The 20,284-nt window shown below is 37.8% G+C and overlaps 1 protein-coding gene across 2 annotated transcripts in view; it reads right to left on the bottom strand.

The window, feature by feature from the left end:
- Window positions 1–20,284, bottom strand: part of LOC126299294 (uncharacterized) — a 483,067-nt gene that overhangs the window by 45,187 nt on the left and 417,596 nt on the right. For both annotated transcript variants that reach the window (XM_049991089.1, XM_049991090.1), the window contains exon 23: window positions 4,903–5,069. In XM_049991089.1, the coding sequence (XP_049847046.1) occupies window positions 4,903–5,069 (167 nt within the window). The remainder of the gene's footprint in view (window positions 1–4,902; window positions 5,070–20,284) is intronic.

Here is a 20,284-nt window from a genome sequence, read left to right as displayed (position 1 = left end):
AGCCTTCCCTCCACTGCCAGCTTTTCTGAACTGCACAGATGGGAGTTATCTTTACAACACATTCTCTGCTCCCTTAGTATCCCAGCCTCAGCCTATGGTAACACACTGTCCCAACACACTCCACCCAATAGTTCCCATCCACTCTGTATCATCTCCTCCCCATTCTCATCCTCCACCCTGTTTATTTATAGTTCTCTGCCCATGCATCTGCCCATCTTTCCCAGTCCTCTCCTTTTTTTGCCACCTTTGTGCACCACAACCTACTGATGCTACACCTGTTGGCAATCTAGTCCCTGCACACTCCACCACACAGTGTTCATCTGTCTCCCCATCCATAAAATACTATCCTTTCCCCTTTCCCACCCCCTCCTGATTGCTGCTTGTATCCCACATGATGTTGCATTCCAGCTCAAGATGCTGGATTTGGCAGTTGTGTGTGCATGAGGGGTGCTTGCTTGTGTGCGGGTGGATGGTGTGAGTATCTCTCTTTTACTAATGAAGACTGTGGTTGATAGCTTTATGTGGGTGCCTTTTAATTGTGCCTGTCTGCAACTTGACGTGTCTTCTTTAAAGTACGTAGCAATATGTCTTTTTCCTACATAGTTGGTATTACTGCCTTGAGTTTCCCTTGTCCAAATTTAATTTATTTGAAGATGCATTTCTATCAGTTTTAACCACTGGTTTCTGAAGAAAACAGTAAAGTATGATATTAATGAAATGAAAATACCTTGGCTTACAAAAGGAATCAAAATACCATGTGCAAGGGAAAAAAATTGTTTGAAATGGTTAGGACAAAAAGAGAAGTAGAACTAATAGTGTATAACAAAAAATACTGTACTGGTTTAAGGATTACAAATCAAAAAATCTATCTATAATATTTGAAATTAATAATTAAGATAGTAAAATTAAATTTATATGGGCAGTAGATAAACAAGAAACTGGGAAATCACTCACAGAATGTGGAGACTTTGTTATTATAAAGAACTGGCAACTAATAAATGATAGCAGTAAGGTAGTCAATACATGTATTTAACAATCAGTCCCTCAAAGTTGCTCTGAAGGTCTGGACAGTTCAGGTGATAAAGCATTACAATATATATAAGAAGCAGTGCCTCACATGAACATACAATGCTCTACAAAAGATCTTAAGAATGTAATTAACTCGATCAAAATCCAAAAACATCTCTCACAGAGTTGACAACATCTTCAGAAAAGTATTAAAATCAAGTTCTTCACACACATGCAATGTATTAAGTCATATATCCTACACATCACTATCATAGGGTGTTTTTCCAGACAGATGGAAATATGCTATCATCAGACCCCTTCACAAGAAAGTAAGTAGAACAGATGTAAATAATTACCAACCAGTCTCACTACTTACATCTCTCTTGAAGGCACTAGAAAAAACTTATGCAGGCATCATAACACATCTCTCTCAAAGTAAGGTACCTAGCATGTCTCAATTTGGATTTCAAAGAGGTCTCTCCACAGAACATGCTATTTTTCATTTCATGAATCAGCTAAACTAGAATTTGAATGACAAAATGTTGCCAACCATTATCTTCTGTGACTTGTTGAAAGCATCTGATTGCAGACTTAGGAGTATTTTCCAATAGAAGCTAAAATATTACGCTACCAGATATCTTGCTAGTAAATGGTTGAAGAATGCAAAATGAAACAGCATCTTCACAATGAGATATAATCATTACAGGTGAATGACAGGGATAAATTTTGGGTCTACTCTTGTTCTTGTTATATGAAAAAGGTTTTCCATCATATATTCAAGATGCATAGAAAGTTCTGTTTGCTGACAATGCAAGTATTGTTACCAAACCCAATGGAGTAGCTTCAACACTTGAAAATGTAAACAATATTTTCTTGAAAACTATAACCTTTTCTCTGAAAATGGACCCTCACTGGATTTAGATAAAACACAATAAATTCAATTCTGTATTGCACAAAGCCTGTTCATACTCTTGTACATAATGCATGGGGTAAATCAGTACATGGAACAGAATATTCAAATTTCTTAGGTTTTTATACTGAGCAGAACCTGAACTGGAAACCACATACTGCAGATATTCTTAAATGACTAAGCACTGCAGCTTTTGCATTACAGATATCAGATTTTTGGAGATGAAACTGTAAAAAAAGGTGACCTATTTTTCCTGTTTTCATTCACTAATGTCATACAGTATCATATTTTTGGATATTGAGAAAAAAGGTATTTGTTACACAAAATCATATAATGAAGATAATGTGTGGTGTCGACTCTCAAGCCTCCTGTAAACAGCTGCTTATACAGTTGGGAACACTGACAACAGTGTATTTACTACATTATGAAGTTTGCTGTCAGTAATCAATCACAGTTTGACAGCAACATCCCTCTGAATCTGGTTACTGTATTCATCTCTTGGCCCCCCTCTATGATTTTTTAACACACACACACACACACACACACACACACACACACACACAAACACACACACACAAACACACACACACGATTTACTCATAGTACTAAACTGGTGGTCCCTTGATGCCTCAAAATGTGTTGTACCAACAGTTCCCTTCTTTAATTAGTTTGTACTACAAATTTCTCTTCTCCCCAATTATATTCAGTACTTCCTGATTAGTTATGTGCTCTATCCATCTAATCCTCAGCATTCTTCTGTAGCACCATATTTCAAAAGCCTCTTTCCTCTTCTTGTCTAAACTCTTTATGGTGCATGTTTCACTTCCATACATGGCTACACTCTATACAAATACTTTTAGAAAAGACTTCCTGACACTTACATCTATACTCGATGTTAACAAATTTCTCTTCTTGAGAAATGATTTTCTTGCCACTGCCAACAACAGTAATATTCATAAATATAATACTAGAAGGAGAAATGATTTACACTATCAATCATTCAGCCTTAGTGTGACACAGAAATTCTGAGTGTGCTTTTAAGAGAGCACGAGAGACATCAAACATATTAGGAGCAGTAAAATGAAAATGAGACAGATGGAAAATATTATTTCAAAGCTAATCATATAACTGTTAAAATGTTTAGCTTTCTGTAAGACAAGGTGGTCAATGCCATCATGGAAAAAAGTTTGCAGTTGCCTACAGAACCATGATCGTACCCATGAGGGCGCTCTTTGTTCAAAGTTACAAGTGGGTGGATCTACATGTTGCCACAGTAGTTTCAAGTCTGCTGCAGAAATTTCCCTCAGAATTCAATACACATCCTCCATACAGTCATGATCCCTCCTCATGTGATTGCCATATTATTGGTGTTCTGAAGAACATGGATTCTGAAGAAAGACATTTGTGGCCATCAATTTGCTTCAGACAAAGAGATGCACACCTGGGTACAATCATGGTTCTATAAGCAACTGGAAACATTTTTCCATGAAGGCATTGACTGTCTTGCCTCACAGTGGGATAAATGTATTAACAGTTATGGTGATTACTTTTGAAATAATAAGCAGTTGAATTACTTTTTTTCCATCTGTCTCATGTTCATTTGACTGCTCCTTATAGGTAGGTATAAATCACTGTATGTACATAAAAAAGCGCCTTACAAAATCATGAAAATGGTCAGCATGTTGCCGTAATTTTTTCTGAGATGATTTACTATAATTGTAAAACTAACTCATTTCACTTCATAGCGAGAGGTTGCAATTCTAATCCATGGAACACTCAAATAAGTAGCTATAATTAAGCAGAGCAGTGTCCACATCACACTTAAGATATTTCCAAGACAATGGCAGAGCATTTTGCTAATATTATCTCCACTGCGAGTTTGGATCTACTATTTTATTACTACAAAAAATCATGGAGGCAAATGGTTAGAGTTTCAACCAATAATGAATTAGATTGCAACTGCCCTTTCTCCAGATAGAAGTTGCATTCAGCTTTGTTAAGGTCATAGGAACTTTTCCTAACAATTAACAGATTCAAAGATATGCTGCAGCAATTTAATAGTTGGGCCAAACAAGATCTCTCTCATTTTAATCATGTTTGTCAGTCAAAAGAAATTCCTCATTCTGGGAAGAAGACAATCCTAATTCTACAGTTGAAATTACGGTAGGTTTTCTAAGCACAAATAGCTATTGTGGGATCATGTTCATGTCTTGAAGGGTACAATGAACCAGTAACATGGATTCCAGAAACCAATAAACTTCTTAGTCTTTCTCAATTTTTACACACAACTGCATTACTAACTTATTTTGGCTCCCCCGAGGACGTATCATTAAGAATTTGTTTTATTGCTCACATAAAATAGAACAGTATAAATTTGGAGTGCAATCAACACCAGATTGTGTGAATGTTTATCTGGTGTACACTACAGATGAAAACCTCCCAGGGTTTTAGCCAGGTGCTAGTGATAGATACTGCTATGTTTTGATGAGTGTCACACTCATCATTTTCTGGTTAAGTCAGTTTGCTAGAAGACAATGAGTATGGCATTCAATCATATGCCATAGTACCTCAATGACTATACCTCACTGGAAATCTGAGAGCTTTTCAACATTACTGCCAAATTGTTCTCTCTACCATTTGGTAAATACATAGCCACTGGGCTTAAAAAACATTGCATCAATTTTTATGCATTTTCTAAAGAGTTTAGTCAATATGATGCCCAAAATGCATTTTCCGACTACAGATATTTCCAGTAACTCTAAAGTTCATTGTATTATTATAATATGACTTTGTGTGGATCATTTATAATATCCTTGGTACATAAAAGTTAAATGATAATCACCATATTCCATTGCATGTTGTCACCGTATTTAACAAAGTTGCAGTAATATAAAGCAAAGTTAATGGTATGTGCAGGTAATATATGCACAAATACAATTTTATATCTCATTGAACAATCTTGGTTTATAGCAGAAAATACTTACGTGACACTGATACCACTTCCTTCTGGATTTCGTCCTCCGGTTGGTGCATATGATACAGTCTGATCACTTGCATCAAATGAACATTCTACTCTTACTGTTTTATCTGTCTCTTGCATTATCACAGGATTTTGTTGGATTACCACATGATTAACATAACGACCACGGCCCTACAATGTACATTAATCAGAATTTATAATTCATTTAATTACATTAGACTAAGTGATTAAATAGATAAATAAAACACACAACATCCTATCAAATAAGCAATCAATACAGTACTTTTAGAATTAATTACTCAATTAAGAAAATTAAATGTACAATTTCAAGCCAGAAAAACAATGCTTCTAAAGCCACTAACATGTTGATAGCCAATGAGTATTAGCAAGTCAGTTTTGGAAAATCTTTAAATAAAACTTCCAAACTTATCTCTGAACTAGACTTTAATGAAACAGAAAAAGTTTATTTTCTTCTTAATGTTATCTCCATATGAGTTGTGATAGGAAAGTTTTAAGAATCAGCTTGTAATTGTACAATGGTGATAATTACATGCTACTGTGAGTCATCTCCTTCAAAATAGTCTCCTTCTGACTGAACACACTGACTCCAACAGTGTTTCCACTTTTGGAAATATTCCTTGAAATTTTTTTCCTGATGTTTGTTAAGGATGCTCTCTGCATTTGCCTGGATGTCTTCAATCCAGTCAAATCACTTCCCTTTCAGTGAAAATTTCAGTTTAGGAAACAGATAGAAGTCTGCAGGGGCCAAATCAGGGGAATATGACAGTCCTGGAAGCACATAAATTTTGAATTTGGTCAAAAATTCAATGATGGAGAAGGCACGATGAGACGGAGCATTGTCATGGTGTAGCACCCAACTCCCGTATTTCCAGAATTGTCTGCCCTCAAGGGGTAAATTCATGATGCACAATACCAGTAGAATAGAAAAAAATCACAAATATTGTATTCGCCTTTGACCGACTTTGCCGTTTCCGCCCCCCCCCCCCCCCCCCCCCCCCCCCCCCCCCCCCGTGGTGAACATGGAGTCTTCCACTGCAAAGACTGCACTTTGGTTTCAGAATCAAATCATATCCATACACCCATGATTCATCACCTGTAATTATCCTATTTAACAAATCTGGGTCATTTTTAGTCCGATTAATCAGTTCTTGGCACACTTCAAGTCGCTGTTGTCTCTGGTCACTTGACAATACTTTTGGAATGAATTTTTCTGGACACTCGATGCATGTTCAGATCTTCAGTTAAAAATCGACTGAACTGCATAGAAACTTAAATTAAGTTCATCAGCCATCTCCCTAATTGTAAGTCTACAGTCAGAGTGCACTAAGTCACGAACTTTCACACCAACAGACTGACACTCAGCCGGCTTCCACAATGGACTGAATAAAGGAAATACAGTTTCCTATAAGAGGGCATTCAAGAACAAGGCAATGACTCACTTCCCACTCTCCGTGTACGTGACTCCCAAACCAGTAAGAAGTACCAGATCCATTCTTAAAACTTTCCAGTCACACCTCGTATGATGTAGGCATGCTAACATAGACCTGGAAGGAAGGAGGAAGGTAGTTATGAGGCCAGAATGTTAAGATAAGAAGTCTAACAGAAACTGAAGAAAAATTATGTTTATAAAAAATGACACTGGTGTTTCCTGTATTCCAAGTACAGTGAGCTAGAATACATCAGACCTTTGCTGCAGCAATCTTGTGTTTGAAAAGTCATGGCCTCATTTATGCCGAGTTGGTTACAAATATGATTAGTGCAAAGTTCATGCCATGATGGAACAATATGATAATCTATTTAATTTGATGTTAACAGTCACTGAAACACAGATAGATTGTCACATTTCTATGAGTAATTAGCAAGCACTGAAAAATTGCCACACACACTCAATTCCAAAGAAAACTTGTTCATCTTAACACAAGGAAATCATCACATTCTGGGACATAAAAATGGTCCTTGTTTTTCTCCATGGCATGTTATCAGTCCAGGGAAGATTTATGAAAAAAATACTAGACTATCCAAAACAAGCAACAAGGAATGCTGTCCATGGATTCCTTTTACTGCATGACTGGTTCAATCAACAAACAGTGTACAACACAACGGACCTACCGAAGTACTTCAGGTGGGGGGTTTTGCTATATTAATTGCATATTCGAGATGAACATAAACTTTACTGAAGGTCAAGAAAAATATAGGCAGCAGGCCTTCTGTAAGGACTGGTGAAGTTCAAGGGATAGTAAAAAATTGACCAGAAGAGTACATGGAACACTTCCTTACCAATGAAACAGAAAATGCACATTATGAAGCTCATAAAAAATAGTATCATCATGAGTGATGGGAAAATAACTAAAAATGTGTTCCAAACCTATAAAAATTTAATATGGAAACAAAGCTTAACTCTGCCAGAACAAACCATTAAGGCCCATTGGTACCGACAGGCTGCTGTGTCATCCTCTGTTCACAAGTGTCACTGGACGCGAATGTTGATATGCAGAAATATATGGTCAGCACACCACTCTCCCAGCTGTATATCAGTTTACAAGACCAGAGCCACTATTTCTCAATGAAGTAGCTCCTCAGTTTGCCTTACAAGGGCTGAGTGCACCCTGCTTGCCAGCAGCACCCAGCAAACTGGATGGTCACCCATCCAAGTGCTAGCCCAGCCCGACACTGCTTAACTTTGGTGATCTGACAGGAACTGGAATGTGGAAATACAATTTTTCGAAATATGGTAATGAAAAGTCCTAGTGGAAAGATGACTGAGGTTAGGATCCCGGTGCAGAGAGGAAGGTGAGTTTGGGACAGGGTCTAGAGCTGCTTGATTGAAGGCAGGAGGATTATGGGATCAGTGGGTGTGTTGCATGGACAGCTACCATCTACATAATTCAGAGAGCCTAAAGGGGTGAGGTGGGGGGGGGGGGGGGGGGGGGGGGGAGGGATACAGGTTGCGAAGAAGTTGTTGAAATCAAGTATGTTGTGCTTGGCAATGTGTTCAGCCAGTGAGTAGTCAACTCTGCTCTTGGCTACAGTTAGGCAGTGGCCATTCATTTGGGGGAAGAACTGGCTGGTGGCTGTACTGACATAAAATGTTGTGCAGAAGTTACAGCTGGTATATGACAGGAATACTTTCACAAGTGGCCCTGCCTCTAATAGGATAGGTAATCCTATGATGAGAGTGATGTAGGATGTACTAGGTGTGTGTATCAGAGAAGTCTTGTAGGTGGGTCTTTTGGGTAACATAAAACTGGATTAAGATGTTGTGGAGATGAGACTCTGAGATGGATGGCAACAATTATGGGTGGGATGTTCCTCACTGCTGGGCACAATGATAAATAGTTCAAACCTTGATGAAGGATATGGTTCAGTTGTTCTAGTCCGAGGTTAATGGTTACTGCACTAGATATGGACAAAGGTTTGGATGGAGCCATCAGAGAGGTGTAGGTCATTGTCTGTGGAGATGGTATACTGGGCAGAGCAGGACCAAGTGACGTGGATGGGAGAGAAGGTGTTGAGGTTGTGGAGGAATGAGGAGAGGGTGTCTGGGCCCTGGCTCTTGAGTAATGACAATATTATCAATGAATACAAACCAGACAAGGGGTTTGGGATTCTGGCTGGCTTCAAATGTTTCATCTAGATGATCTATAAAAAGGTTGACAAAACAGAGTCCTCTGCAGTTGCCCAGTGCTGACCTGCAGATTGGTTTGTATATCTTCCCCTCATAGGAGAAGAAGTTATATGTTCATGAAATGGAGTGGTGTGTCTTGAGTCAGAAGGACATTGGGTATGGTAGTGTTCAATCTTACAAGGCCATGGGCATGGACTGAGGGATGTTGGTTTATAGGAATTTGTGTTAACAGTGACAAGCAGGGATTCAGGTGGTAATTGAAAGGAAGTGGTTCATGTCCTTGATATGGGAGGTTAGGCTATTGGCTGGAGGTGTTGGTCAACAAGAGCTGAGATTCTTCCTATGGGAGCATAGTGAAAGATATCAGGCCACAGTGTCATGTAATTTGATAAAATTGCCAGGTACTACACTGTGTCATCTACTGTTGAGAAATATATATACATGGCAAGTTGCAAGGTGATTGCCAGGCCACACAGGTAAGCACAGATCAAGCAGATGTTGCTGAGAATTTCTAATAAGGAGACAGAGGGGGAACAGCATGGCAAGATTCCTGCTGTATTTGGAACTAAAATAAAGATTCCCCAAAAATACAAAAATGCTATCCAGAAGAGCTCCAAAAATCTGGAAACAGTGTTGATATCACAACAACAAGAAAATTCTTATAAAATATCACTGTGTTTGTCATATTTAAAAAAAATATTAACAATTGTTTGCAAATTCATTTAACAACAGATAACAACATGTTGCCAGTGCACACTATGTAGCAATCATTAGTGGATGAAATCTGGCTACAAATTGAATATATAGCATAAGGATAAATTAAAAAACCTACTTATTACAAACAAAAATCTTAGATTAGTACTGTTGTGTGCCCAAAACAGAGTTCTCCACTAACACGTGCTTATGCAGAAGTTAGTCATTTTCAGTACATCAGTTGGTGATATTGAGACTTTTAAACTGTGAATGTTAGAAAAGTGACCAAACTTTAGTGTGGAGAACTATTTATTACAAAATTTGATTGAATTTGTAAAGCACCATGAATTTATACAGCTTAACAGAATCTGAGTGCACTGCACGACAGTTTTGGCTCATGGTACCCATTGTCTGCAATTGCTCTGCATGCTTTCTGATTTCATTTGTACCATTTGGGATAGTATTATACCATGTAGGTAAATCAGCAGTAAATTCAAAAGTGTGGTAAGCCTACATTAAAATCCTGAAGGATTAAAGCCTTAATTTCCTGTTATTCATTTATTTATATTTATTAATGTTATATACATTTATAATTCGCTATCATTTCCATAGTCCCCCTGATAACAATTAGATGCTTACATATGGGGGTAATGCAAAAGCATACAATGAGCCATCTAACAGTTTTCTTAGGTTGTGCAGTCACCTTCTGGTGGATGGGTAGCTGTAGGTAGTCACCAAACCTCCAGATATCTTGCAGTTGGGTAGTTTTGTCTGGTACTGAACCATTATTTTCACATCTACATGTACATGGATAGTCTGCAAATCACACTTAAGTGCCTGGCAGGGAGGTCATCAGACCACCTCCACAATAATTCTCTATTATTCCTTTCTCGAACAAACATATACCTATATCTTTCACTGTGAGCTCTGACTTCCCTTATTTTATTATGATGATCATTCCTCTCTATGTAGGTTGGCGTCAACAAAATATTTTTACATTCAGAGGAAAAAGTTGGTGATTGAAATTTCACGAAAGTTCCTGCTGCAACGGATGATGTCCACCCCAAATCCTGTATCATGTCTATCATGCTCCCTCGCCTATTTCCTCAATAATACAAAAGGTGGTACTGTTCTTTGAACTTTTTCAGTTTACTCTGTTAATCCTATCTGGTAAGGATCCTATACCATGCAGCAGTATTTCAAAGGATGACAGGCATGCATAGTTTAGGCATTCTCTTTTGAAGATTTTTTGCAACTCTTAAGTGTTCTTCTAATAAATCACAGTCTTTGGTTCTCCTTCCCCATAACATTTTCTATGTGTTCTATCCAATTTAAGTTGTTTGTAATTGTAATTCCTAGATATTTAGCTGAACTGACAGTCTTAAGATTTGATTGAGTTATCATGTAATTGAAATTTAACTCATGTGGATGACCTCACACTTTTAATTATGTAGGGCCAACTGCGAATTTTTGCACCATACAGATATCATTTCTAAATCTTTTTACAATTTGTTTTAAACTTCTGATGACTTTACTGGATGATAAGTGATAGAACCATCTGCAAACAATGTAAGATTGTTCCTCAGATTGTCTCCTCAATTGTTTATATAGATAAAAAGCAGCAGAGAGCCTATAACATTGTGGGAGTTGCCAGAAATCATTTCTGTTTCACTCACTGACTTTCCATCAGTTACTATGAGCTGTGGCCTCTCTCACAGGAAATCATGAATCCAGTCACATAACTGAGATGATATTCTACAAACACACAGTTGTAGTAGTCTGGCATTGATCACACTGCTGCCTGCCAGTATTGCTGTTTCCCTTAAATGTGCCATTACATTCACATGTTGCTGCCATCACTGTTGTTGCTGTGCCACCACTCACTGGTCATGTTTCAGCCATTGTTCTGATCCCTGCTGACATCTGCCCACACCACAGTGTCCCCTGCCACTGCCACATCTGTGTCACTGCCTGTGCCATGTCTCCATGCTGCTGCCATCACCATAGCTTTTCTATGCCACAGAACCATTGCCACCACCACCTCCATGTCGACACCCAAGTCATGTTTCTGCACTGCTGCCATTGCTGCATCTCCACACCACAGCATCCTTGCCACTGCCACCTCCTTGTCACTGCCCTTGTTATGTCCTGCCCATGCTACTGCTGCTGAGTTGCAACATTACCACATTCTTGCTGCAGCATCTCCATGCCACGGAGGCTGCTGTGACTTTCTCACACCACTGGATCCTTGACAGTGCATCACCATGACCGAGTTCACAGTCCATGTGTCACAGTAGCAGTCGACATCACACTATCAGCCTCACAGTACACACATGTTAAATACAGGCATCAGTTGCATTACATATTGTGTTGCTAGTTGCCAGCCCTGGCCAATAAATTTACTCTGTTGTTCAATGCATTGAGTCACAAATGAATTGGCAGAATTGATGAAAGTATTTATTCACAAAGAGATAGAGGGGCTGGCCAGTACTTACCTCAGCTCAGTACAGCCGATAAAAACACAAAAAACAACTGAAAATTTAAGTTCCTAGCTTTCGGAATAAATGTTCCTTCATCAGGGAGGAGAGAGGGGAAAGAAAGGGAAGAAGGGAAAGTGGATATAGTTACTCACAACCCAGGTTATGAAGCAACAGGGAAAGGAAAACAGGGAGGGTAGCAAGGATGGAGGCATGGTTGTCAAACACTGAAGAAGAGAAAGTGTTTAGATGACAGATGTAAGTGATAGCTAACAAAAGGGACAAAACAATGAAGAATGTGGACCATATAGGTGATCTAACTAATTAATGGAAAATCTCATATAAAGATGTGAAACAATTACTAACAAAGAGATAGAGGGGCTGGCCAGTACTTACCTCAGCTCAGTACAGCCGATAGAAACACAAAAAACAACCGAAAATTTAAGTTCCTAGCTTTCGGAATAAATGTTCCTTCATCAGGGAGGAGAGAGGGGAAAGAAAGGGAAGAAGGGAAAGTGGATTTAGTTACTCACAACCCAGGTTATGAAGCAACAGGGAAAGGAAAACAGGGAGGGTAGCAAGGATGGAGGCATGGTTGAGTTACATTTCCTTAAGAGTCTTCCTATGAATCTCAGTCTGGCATCTGATTTTCCTGTTGGGTGGTGATTTTGAGACTTTTAAACTGTGCATGCTAGAAAAGTGACTGAATTTTGGTACAGTGAACTATTTATTACAAAGAGAGTTGATTGGAAAGCACTAGGAATTTATGTATTCTAAATGAATTTGAGTGCACTGCACAATGATTTTGGTTTATGGTAGCCTTTGCTCGCAACTGCTTTGCTAGAACAATTATTTCTGATTTCATCTGTACCATTGTGGATTGTATTATTCCATGTGTGGCCATCATGCAAATTTCATTTGCTTTCTGTAAATAAATCATTTGTAAAATTCAAATTTTACAGTAATATCTTGAGAAATTATTGCTTATTTCCCTATTACTTATTTATTTACTTATATTTGTTCATGTTATATACATATATCATTCACTAACTGCTTGCATAGGCCCCATGATAATCTTCAGATGTTTACATATGGGCAAAATTCAAACAGTGTAAAACTGAACCCCTGTGTAGACAAGCCACCTAACAGATCTTTTACGTTATGCACTTGACCTCTGGTGGATGGGTAGCTGTAGGTAGCTGCCAAATCCCATCATATGTTGCAACAGTAACCAGCTATGATGTGGTATCCATGGAGATTTTATTTCTTTAGTATCAGATTAGTGAGTGGTAGGGTTGGCAGAATCTGAAGTTTTGATGGTGATTGTGAAAGGTGGGGTAGCATGCAGAGAGAAGAATTTTGTGATTAGTCTGTTGGGGTAGGGGGAGGGTTGAATTCCATGACTTAAGCAGCATTTTAAGTCCAGTATGTGAGACTGCATTTTATCCAGAGATAGGGACACTTTTCTGAATTTATCTAGACAGCTGAAGCAGAGGTCCATTTCAGATGGGATGACACTATAAAAGGATACAGAGGAATGTATATGACATCAGTACTGACAAGTATGAATAAACAACATGGAAGAATATTGGAGGTAAAAATGCGAAGCAAGCATGTGAATTAAACAAGGAAAATGGACAAATGCACTTATCAGATAGCTGTAATGGGATCTGTAGATAAAAATTTCAAGGTCTGGGGAAAAATGCAGGAGGCAATTGTACTGCAGCCTGTAGAATGGTTCCATGGTGTGAGTATTTGTTTACGCATTTATTATTGTCATGCATGGACAATAATTTGCCATGTAAATATAATGTGCAATGTGTGGAGGAGAGATGGGTGTATAAGAAATGGTGGGTTTGGAGTCTGAAGAAAGTTGGATGAAATAGTATTTGATCACAGTAAGGTGTGGGCAGGGGCATGGGTATGAGGGATACTGGTGTAGAGGCATTTGGTATCAACAATGATAAATAGGAATCTAGGTGGTAATGGGGTGGGGATGGCTGAGAGTTGGCAATGGAGAGATGGAGGGAGATGGATTTGGGAGAGAAATGTTGGGCTGTCCATTCAGTTTAAGAGAAGCCTAAAGGATTTATTGGTGGCCAACTCCTACTCCACTGATCAATTTCTCAGTAGATTTTAAGTTTTCCCATGTTTCATACTCTCATGTTCTGAAAAATCACCCTGTCCATAAATATTTAAACTCACTGAGTGGGGGTGACATTCCAGTTAGGTGGGGACTATAAAAATAGTCATTCATGTACTGTGCATCCACTCTCCCTCATGTTTAACCAGTCATTTGATTAGAGGTGTTTTTCAGATCGATTAAAATATGCTGAAGCTTGACCAATTCATAAGAAGGACAAACAAGATGAAATGAGAAAAAATTGGCCTATCTCATTGTTACCAATTTCCTCAAAAACATTTGAAAGGCTTGTATGAGATCAGATAGAAAGTTATAATTTACCTAAATCATTATTGTAAGCAATTGATATGGAGTCAGGAAAAACTGCACCACAACCTACACAATACATGAATTGGCCACAAAAATCAGCAGATGTCCTGATAATAGACTGTGTGTATTAGGCATCCTTTGTGAACTTACCAATGCTTTCGATACTGTGAATCAACACTTGCTTCTCCAAAACCTGAGAAGCTAAGGTTTTCATGAAAAATATCTCAGTTGCATGTCATCATACATGGCAAACAGAAAAGAAAGAGTACTTATTAATAACAGTGGCAAAAAAATTCCTCTCTGGCTGGAAACACACACAATTAGGTATTCCACATGGTTCAATATTAGGGCCACTAGTATTTTTGAATTACAAGAATGATATGCCATGTCAGCTACAGTCCAGCACCATCCTCTATGCAGAAGACTCAACAGTAATAGTCTTCCAGAAAACAGATGAAGACTTAATCTGCCATACTGAGCAAACTCTTGTGGAAGTAGGTATGTAGACCAATTTGAAATTAAACTTTACAAAAACAGAAATTGTTCATTCTACCATAGAAAAATCAGCACAAGGCATAAGTGAGATATGCCGTATGGACAAAAATTGAACACTGTAAAATGTGACAAATTCCTTGGTGTACTCTTTCTCTATCTTTATTGTTGTACTTTGAGGTTGGTAGATGCAGAACTTCTTGATTTCCAAAAAGGCATTTGATTCAGTACCACACTTACACTTATTGTCAAAAGAACAATTGTATGGGGTATCAAGTAAAATTTGTGACTGGATTGAGGACTTTTTAGCAGATAGCACAACGTGTTACCTTGGAGGTGCAAAAGTAACTGCAGGTGTCCCCCAGGGAAATGTGTTGGGACACTTGCTGTTCATGTTGTATGTTAATGACCTTGCAGACAATATTAATAGTAACCTCAAATCTTTTCCAGAAGATGCAGTTATCTATGATGAAGCACTGTCTGAAATAAGCTGCATAAATATTCAGTCAGATCTTGATAAGGTCCCAAAGTGGTGCAAAGTTTGGCAGATTACTTTAAGTGTTCACAAATGTAAAATTGTGCACTTCACAAAATGAAAGAAATGTAGTATCCTATGACTATATTGTCAATGAGTCACTGTCAGAAATGGGCCATCTCATACAGATACCTGGGTGTAAAAGTGTGTAGGGTATGAAATGGAATGATCAAATAAGCTCAGTCATGGGTAAAGCAGGTGGTAGACTTTGATTTAAAGATATAATACTGGGCAAGTATAATAAGTGTACAAAGGAGATTACTTACAAATCACTCATGTGGCCAGTTCTACACTATTGCTCAAGTGTGTGGGACCCATAACAAATAGGACTAACAGGGGATGTTGAAGGTATACAGAGACGGGCAGCACAAATGGCCACAGATTTGTTTGATCCATGGGAGGGTGTCACAGAGATATTAAAGCAACTGAAATGGAAGACTCTTGAAGATAGATGTAAAGTATCCTGAGAAAATCTGCTACAAAATTTCAAGAACTGGCTTTAAATGATGACTCTAGGAATATACTACAATCCTCTATATATCACTCACATATGGATTATGAGAATAAGATTAGAATAATTACTGCATGCACAGAGGCATTCAAAAAATCATTTTCCCCACATTCCACATGTGAATGGAATGGGAAGAAATCCTAATAACTGACACAATGGGGATGTACCCTCTGCCATTCACTCCACAGTGGTTAGAGGAGAAAAGATGTAGATGTAGATGAATGTAGTGCATCACACATCATTCATAACCTGTTGCATGTATGACATCCTTGGTCACCCCCAGCAATTTCTACCCTCAGTAGCTCTTTCTGCAATAGCTCCAATGACGTTATTGTGTCTTAAAATGTATTCTATAAGTTTCTCTCTTTTTCTTTGGATGTACCTCCACAGAGATCTGGTTTCCTGTACTCTTCTCAGTACCTCTTAACCAGTAGCTCTGTCTCACCAGCCGATCCTCATCATCTTTCTGTAGCACCAAATATCCAGCACTTCTGGCCACCTAGTTTTTTGTTTTCCTGTTGTTCAAGTTTCACACCCATATAGGAACACACTCCAAACAAATGGATTCATAATACATTTCCTTATTTCCAGACTGATGTTCAAGCTGGTGAATAAGTCCTTTCTTAAATTTTGTGCAGTTTTGACCTGTTGTATTCTGCTCACAGTTTCTTTCCATCTTCTACCATACCTTGTAATCGTGCTTCCCAAATAGGCAAACTCATCTATCATTACTAGCTCCTCTCTTCCAATTCTTATATTTAAAGATCCATGTTCTCCTTAGTGCTGCATACCATTACTTCAGCCTTTTACTTGTTTATTCCCACACAATACTGATTACAGAAAGTCCTTTCCATTGTGCTGAGAAATTTATCTAGATCTTCTTTTGTCTCAGTGAACACAGCAATATCATCTGCATAACACAGCATGTCTATCTTCGGCCCATTGATTTTAAACCCCACCCCAGCAGTTCCATGAACTTGGCCTATAGCTTCCTTGATGTAAGCACTGAATATAAGAGGAGGAAGATCACATCCTTTTCTCATGCCTTTTCTAATTTTTGCTTCTTGTTAGTGATGAAAATTCCTAATCACAGTCTCTTCATTCTTATAGAAGCTGGGGATCATCTAGACTTGCTTTCTTCAGACCTCTGAACATCTCTTGCCAGATAACATCATCAGTTGCCTTTTACAGGTATACAGAGGTAATACAAGTTGGTTTATTTTTCTGTATTTGCTTTTTGATAAAAAGCCTCACTACCAGAATTGTCTCTCCTGTTCTTAGTCCCCTCCTGAATCCAAATTGATCTTTATTGAGCCTATCCTAAATGTTCTCTTCAGTTCTCCTCTCACATTTTGTAGCTGATGTCTTCTTCAGTATGAGAAGCATGACACATTTCTGGAAATAGGTTGGCATCTCACCTGTGTTACAGATCTTCACCAAATCTTCACCAAACAGGATTTTTCCTTTCACTATACCCAAGTTTGCTGTTTTGCATTTATAAAAAAAAATTATTTGCTGTTCTGTAGGTGTAATAGTAAATAAAAATATGTTGTGGAGTCATCAGGTGAACAGCATACTGAGTCTGCTGAGCAGTTCGTATATGTTTTATGTAGTGTCACTGATTTTGCTGTAAGGACTGTATATTATACATATTTTGTTTCAGTCATTATATGTAGTCTAATTTTCTGAGCTCTGAGAAAACTAACCTACTCAAAACTTTTAGACTACAAAAAAAGATCATCTGAGCCATGGCAGGAGCTAAAAAGAAACAAAACTGCAAACTTTTATTTGAAAAGTGGAGCTAATGTCAATTCCAGCATGTACACATATGAGATTTTCATTTTCACAATGAGAAACCCACAACTTTTTGAGGGCAAGTGCTTCTTGCATCAGTATGAGACAAGACACAGAGCATGTTACATGTTACCTACCCACAGACAAACAATATGAAAAAAACTATTAATTATATGGTCGTGAAATTTGTAAATAAAATCTGGAACAGGAAGAGTAATTTAAATCTGAAAAATAATCAAGAATATCTGAATAGTAAATTCTCCTAGCATGTAGATCATTTCTTGAATGATCACCATGTGAAATAGTGCATATTTGAAAAGCAAGACTGCATGTGTTACACTCATATATTACATATTAATGATAACATTGTAAAATATTATCTGTCTGAAGAAGTAACAACATTCACATTATAACCTTACTTTAAGTTTATTTGCCTATATATAGTGTTAATACTGACACATCACCTACGTCACATATTAAAAATTTTATTTATTTGATTTGGGAAGAGAAATGGGAAATGTGGTGAGGACAAGTTGATGGTAGGAAATTCCTGTAAGATAACCAGAGGGTTGATATGTCGGTTGGGGAAGGGTCACAGTTTGACAAAATTATGAACTGGAGAGTGCAGTATTTATGTTAGATTTTGATTGGCTTTGGTTGGGGAGAGAAGAAGAAGAAGAAGAAGAAGAAGAAGAAGAAGAAGAGAGGAGGAGAGACAGAAGCAAAGAGCAGAGATGACTACCCAATGTCAGAACATGCTGCTTGAAACATAGCAAGTTGAAATCTAATCCATCTGTTATGATTTATGCTCCCAAGGAGAACTAAAATTTTTTACTCTTTCATTCTATATCTAATGCAGTTACACACATAAAAGACAATCTCTATAGGAATATGTAAAATTGTTGTTTATGTAAAATATCAGTTACACTTTTATTTCAATTGTTTGTAGCTGCCTTCCTGATTACAATGACGCAAGTGGTTTTAATGGAAACTAGAATAATTAAAATTACAGCTAATTGAAGTTATGAGGATGTCATATAATGGTAAAACAGTGTGGGCAGATAAGCAGTAGAAGAGGTATTGTTACTAATCATTCAGCAGTCCTGACTTTTTGATAACATATTTCTTTAATGGCTGCAACATTCTGAACTTAAACAATATAATTTTATTGCTATATTTTTCTGAGTCAGAAAACACATCTCATTGAAATTCAGTTAGTAATTCAGATTTTGAATAATTCAGAGTCATAAAATATTTATTTCAAGGTAGATTCCATACTCATCAATAAGGGATTTTAGATTATGTATAATAATAATGTTCCATGTACTTTTATGAATAACTAACCTGGAACATTTTTCATAAACCAAACAATAGTGCAAAAAGGTATAGTCTAAGCTAGCCAAATTTGAAAGCAATAAGTAATTGCAGAAATCACATCTTGTTCTTACACTTGTCTTTAAATACCCACGCCTTCCCAAAATTGGCAGTCTGAAACTGAACAGTACCCGAATACCATCTCAGTCAGATTGTTTCAGTACCTGGGACTGGAAAGAATTTGAGTAACATCTCTGTGTCATTTAGAGTGAAATGCTGTGCACTATTATAATACGTGCAACACAGGTTTCTAAAGAATATGAAACTGAGTAACATTTTGTGTCTTAAAAATCTTGGGTGAGCTAGTTGATATGCAACCCAAAAGTGTTAATGATCTACAAACTCTGCTCACTGGACATTGCTGTTAATAGTGGTGATGATATTGCAAGTTATTTAGTGTTGCACTGTCACTTTCACATGTCTGTAACTATATATTATGCCACTGTGAACTTACACCAATACTTGACTATGTTTAATGATTGGGTGATTCTCCTTCATCATGTACACTGGCAGAAGAAAATCACAACACCAAAAAATATTTAATGTAGAATAACACAATTTCAGGAATATGTTTTTCTAGGTAACACACCTGTATTTAAGTGGTTAACACTGCAAGATCACATATTAACATAAACATGAGCTAAGTCATTGCAAATGTCCAACATAGGTACATTAACAACTGGTGTAACCGGGGGAATGTTGAATACAAGCATGCAAACATGCATGCATTGTGTTGTGCAGGTGCTATATTTCAGTTAGTGTGATGGAGTTCTATACCTGTTGCACTTGGTCTGTCAATACAGGAACAGTTAATGTTGTTTATGGATGGTGTTAGAGTTGTTGCCCAATTATGTCCCATTTGTGCTCAATTGTAGACAGATCCAGTGATTGAGCAGGCCAAGGTAACATCTTGATATACTGTAGAGCATGTTGGGCTATAACAGCAGTATGTGGGTGAGCTTTATTCTGTTGGAAAAGACCATCTCAAATGCTGTTCATGAATGGCAGCACAACTGCTTGAATCCCTAGACCAACGTACAGTTTTCAGTAAGGGTGCTGTCACATGAAATCACATCCAAGACCATAACTTCAGGTGTAGGTCCAGTGTGTCTAACAATATTATGCACACAGGTTGGTTGCAGCCTCCTACTAATCAGCACATGGTCATCACTCGCATCAAGGCAGAACTAGATTTCATCAGAAAACATGACAGATGTCCACCTTGCCCTCCAATGATCTCTTGTCTGACACCATTGAAATTACAAATGGCAGTTGTTTGAGGTCAGCGGAATGCACACTGCAAGGCATCTGTCTCAGAGCTGTTCTTGAAGTAACCAATCTGTAACAGTTTGTTGTGTCACTGTGGTGTGAACTGCTGCTCAAATTGGTGCTGCAGATGCAGTAAGATGTGC

Source organism: Schistocerca gregaria, chromosome X (assembly GCF_023897955.1).
Source record: "Schistocerca gregaria isolate iqSchGreg1 chromosome X, iqSchGreg1.2, whole genome shotgun sequence".
Classification (NCBI taxonomy): Eukaryota; Metazoa; Arthropoda; class Insecta; order Orthoptera; family Acrididae; genus Schistocerca; species Schistocerca gregaria.
The sequence above is the reverse complement of the archived record's forward strand: the minus strand, read 5'-3'. Positions and strand labels throughout refer to the sequence as shown.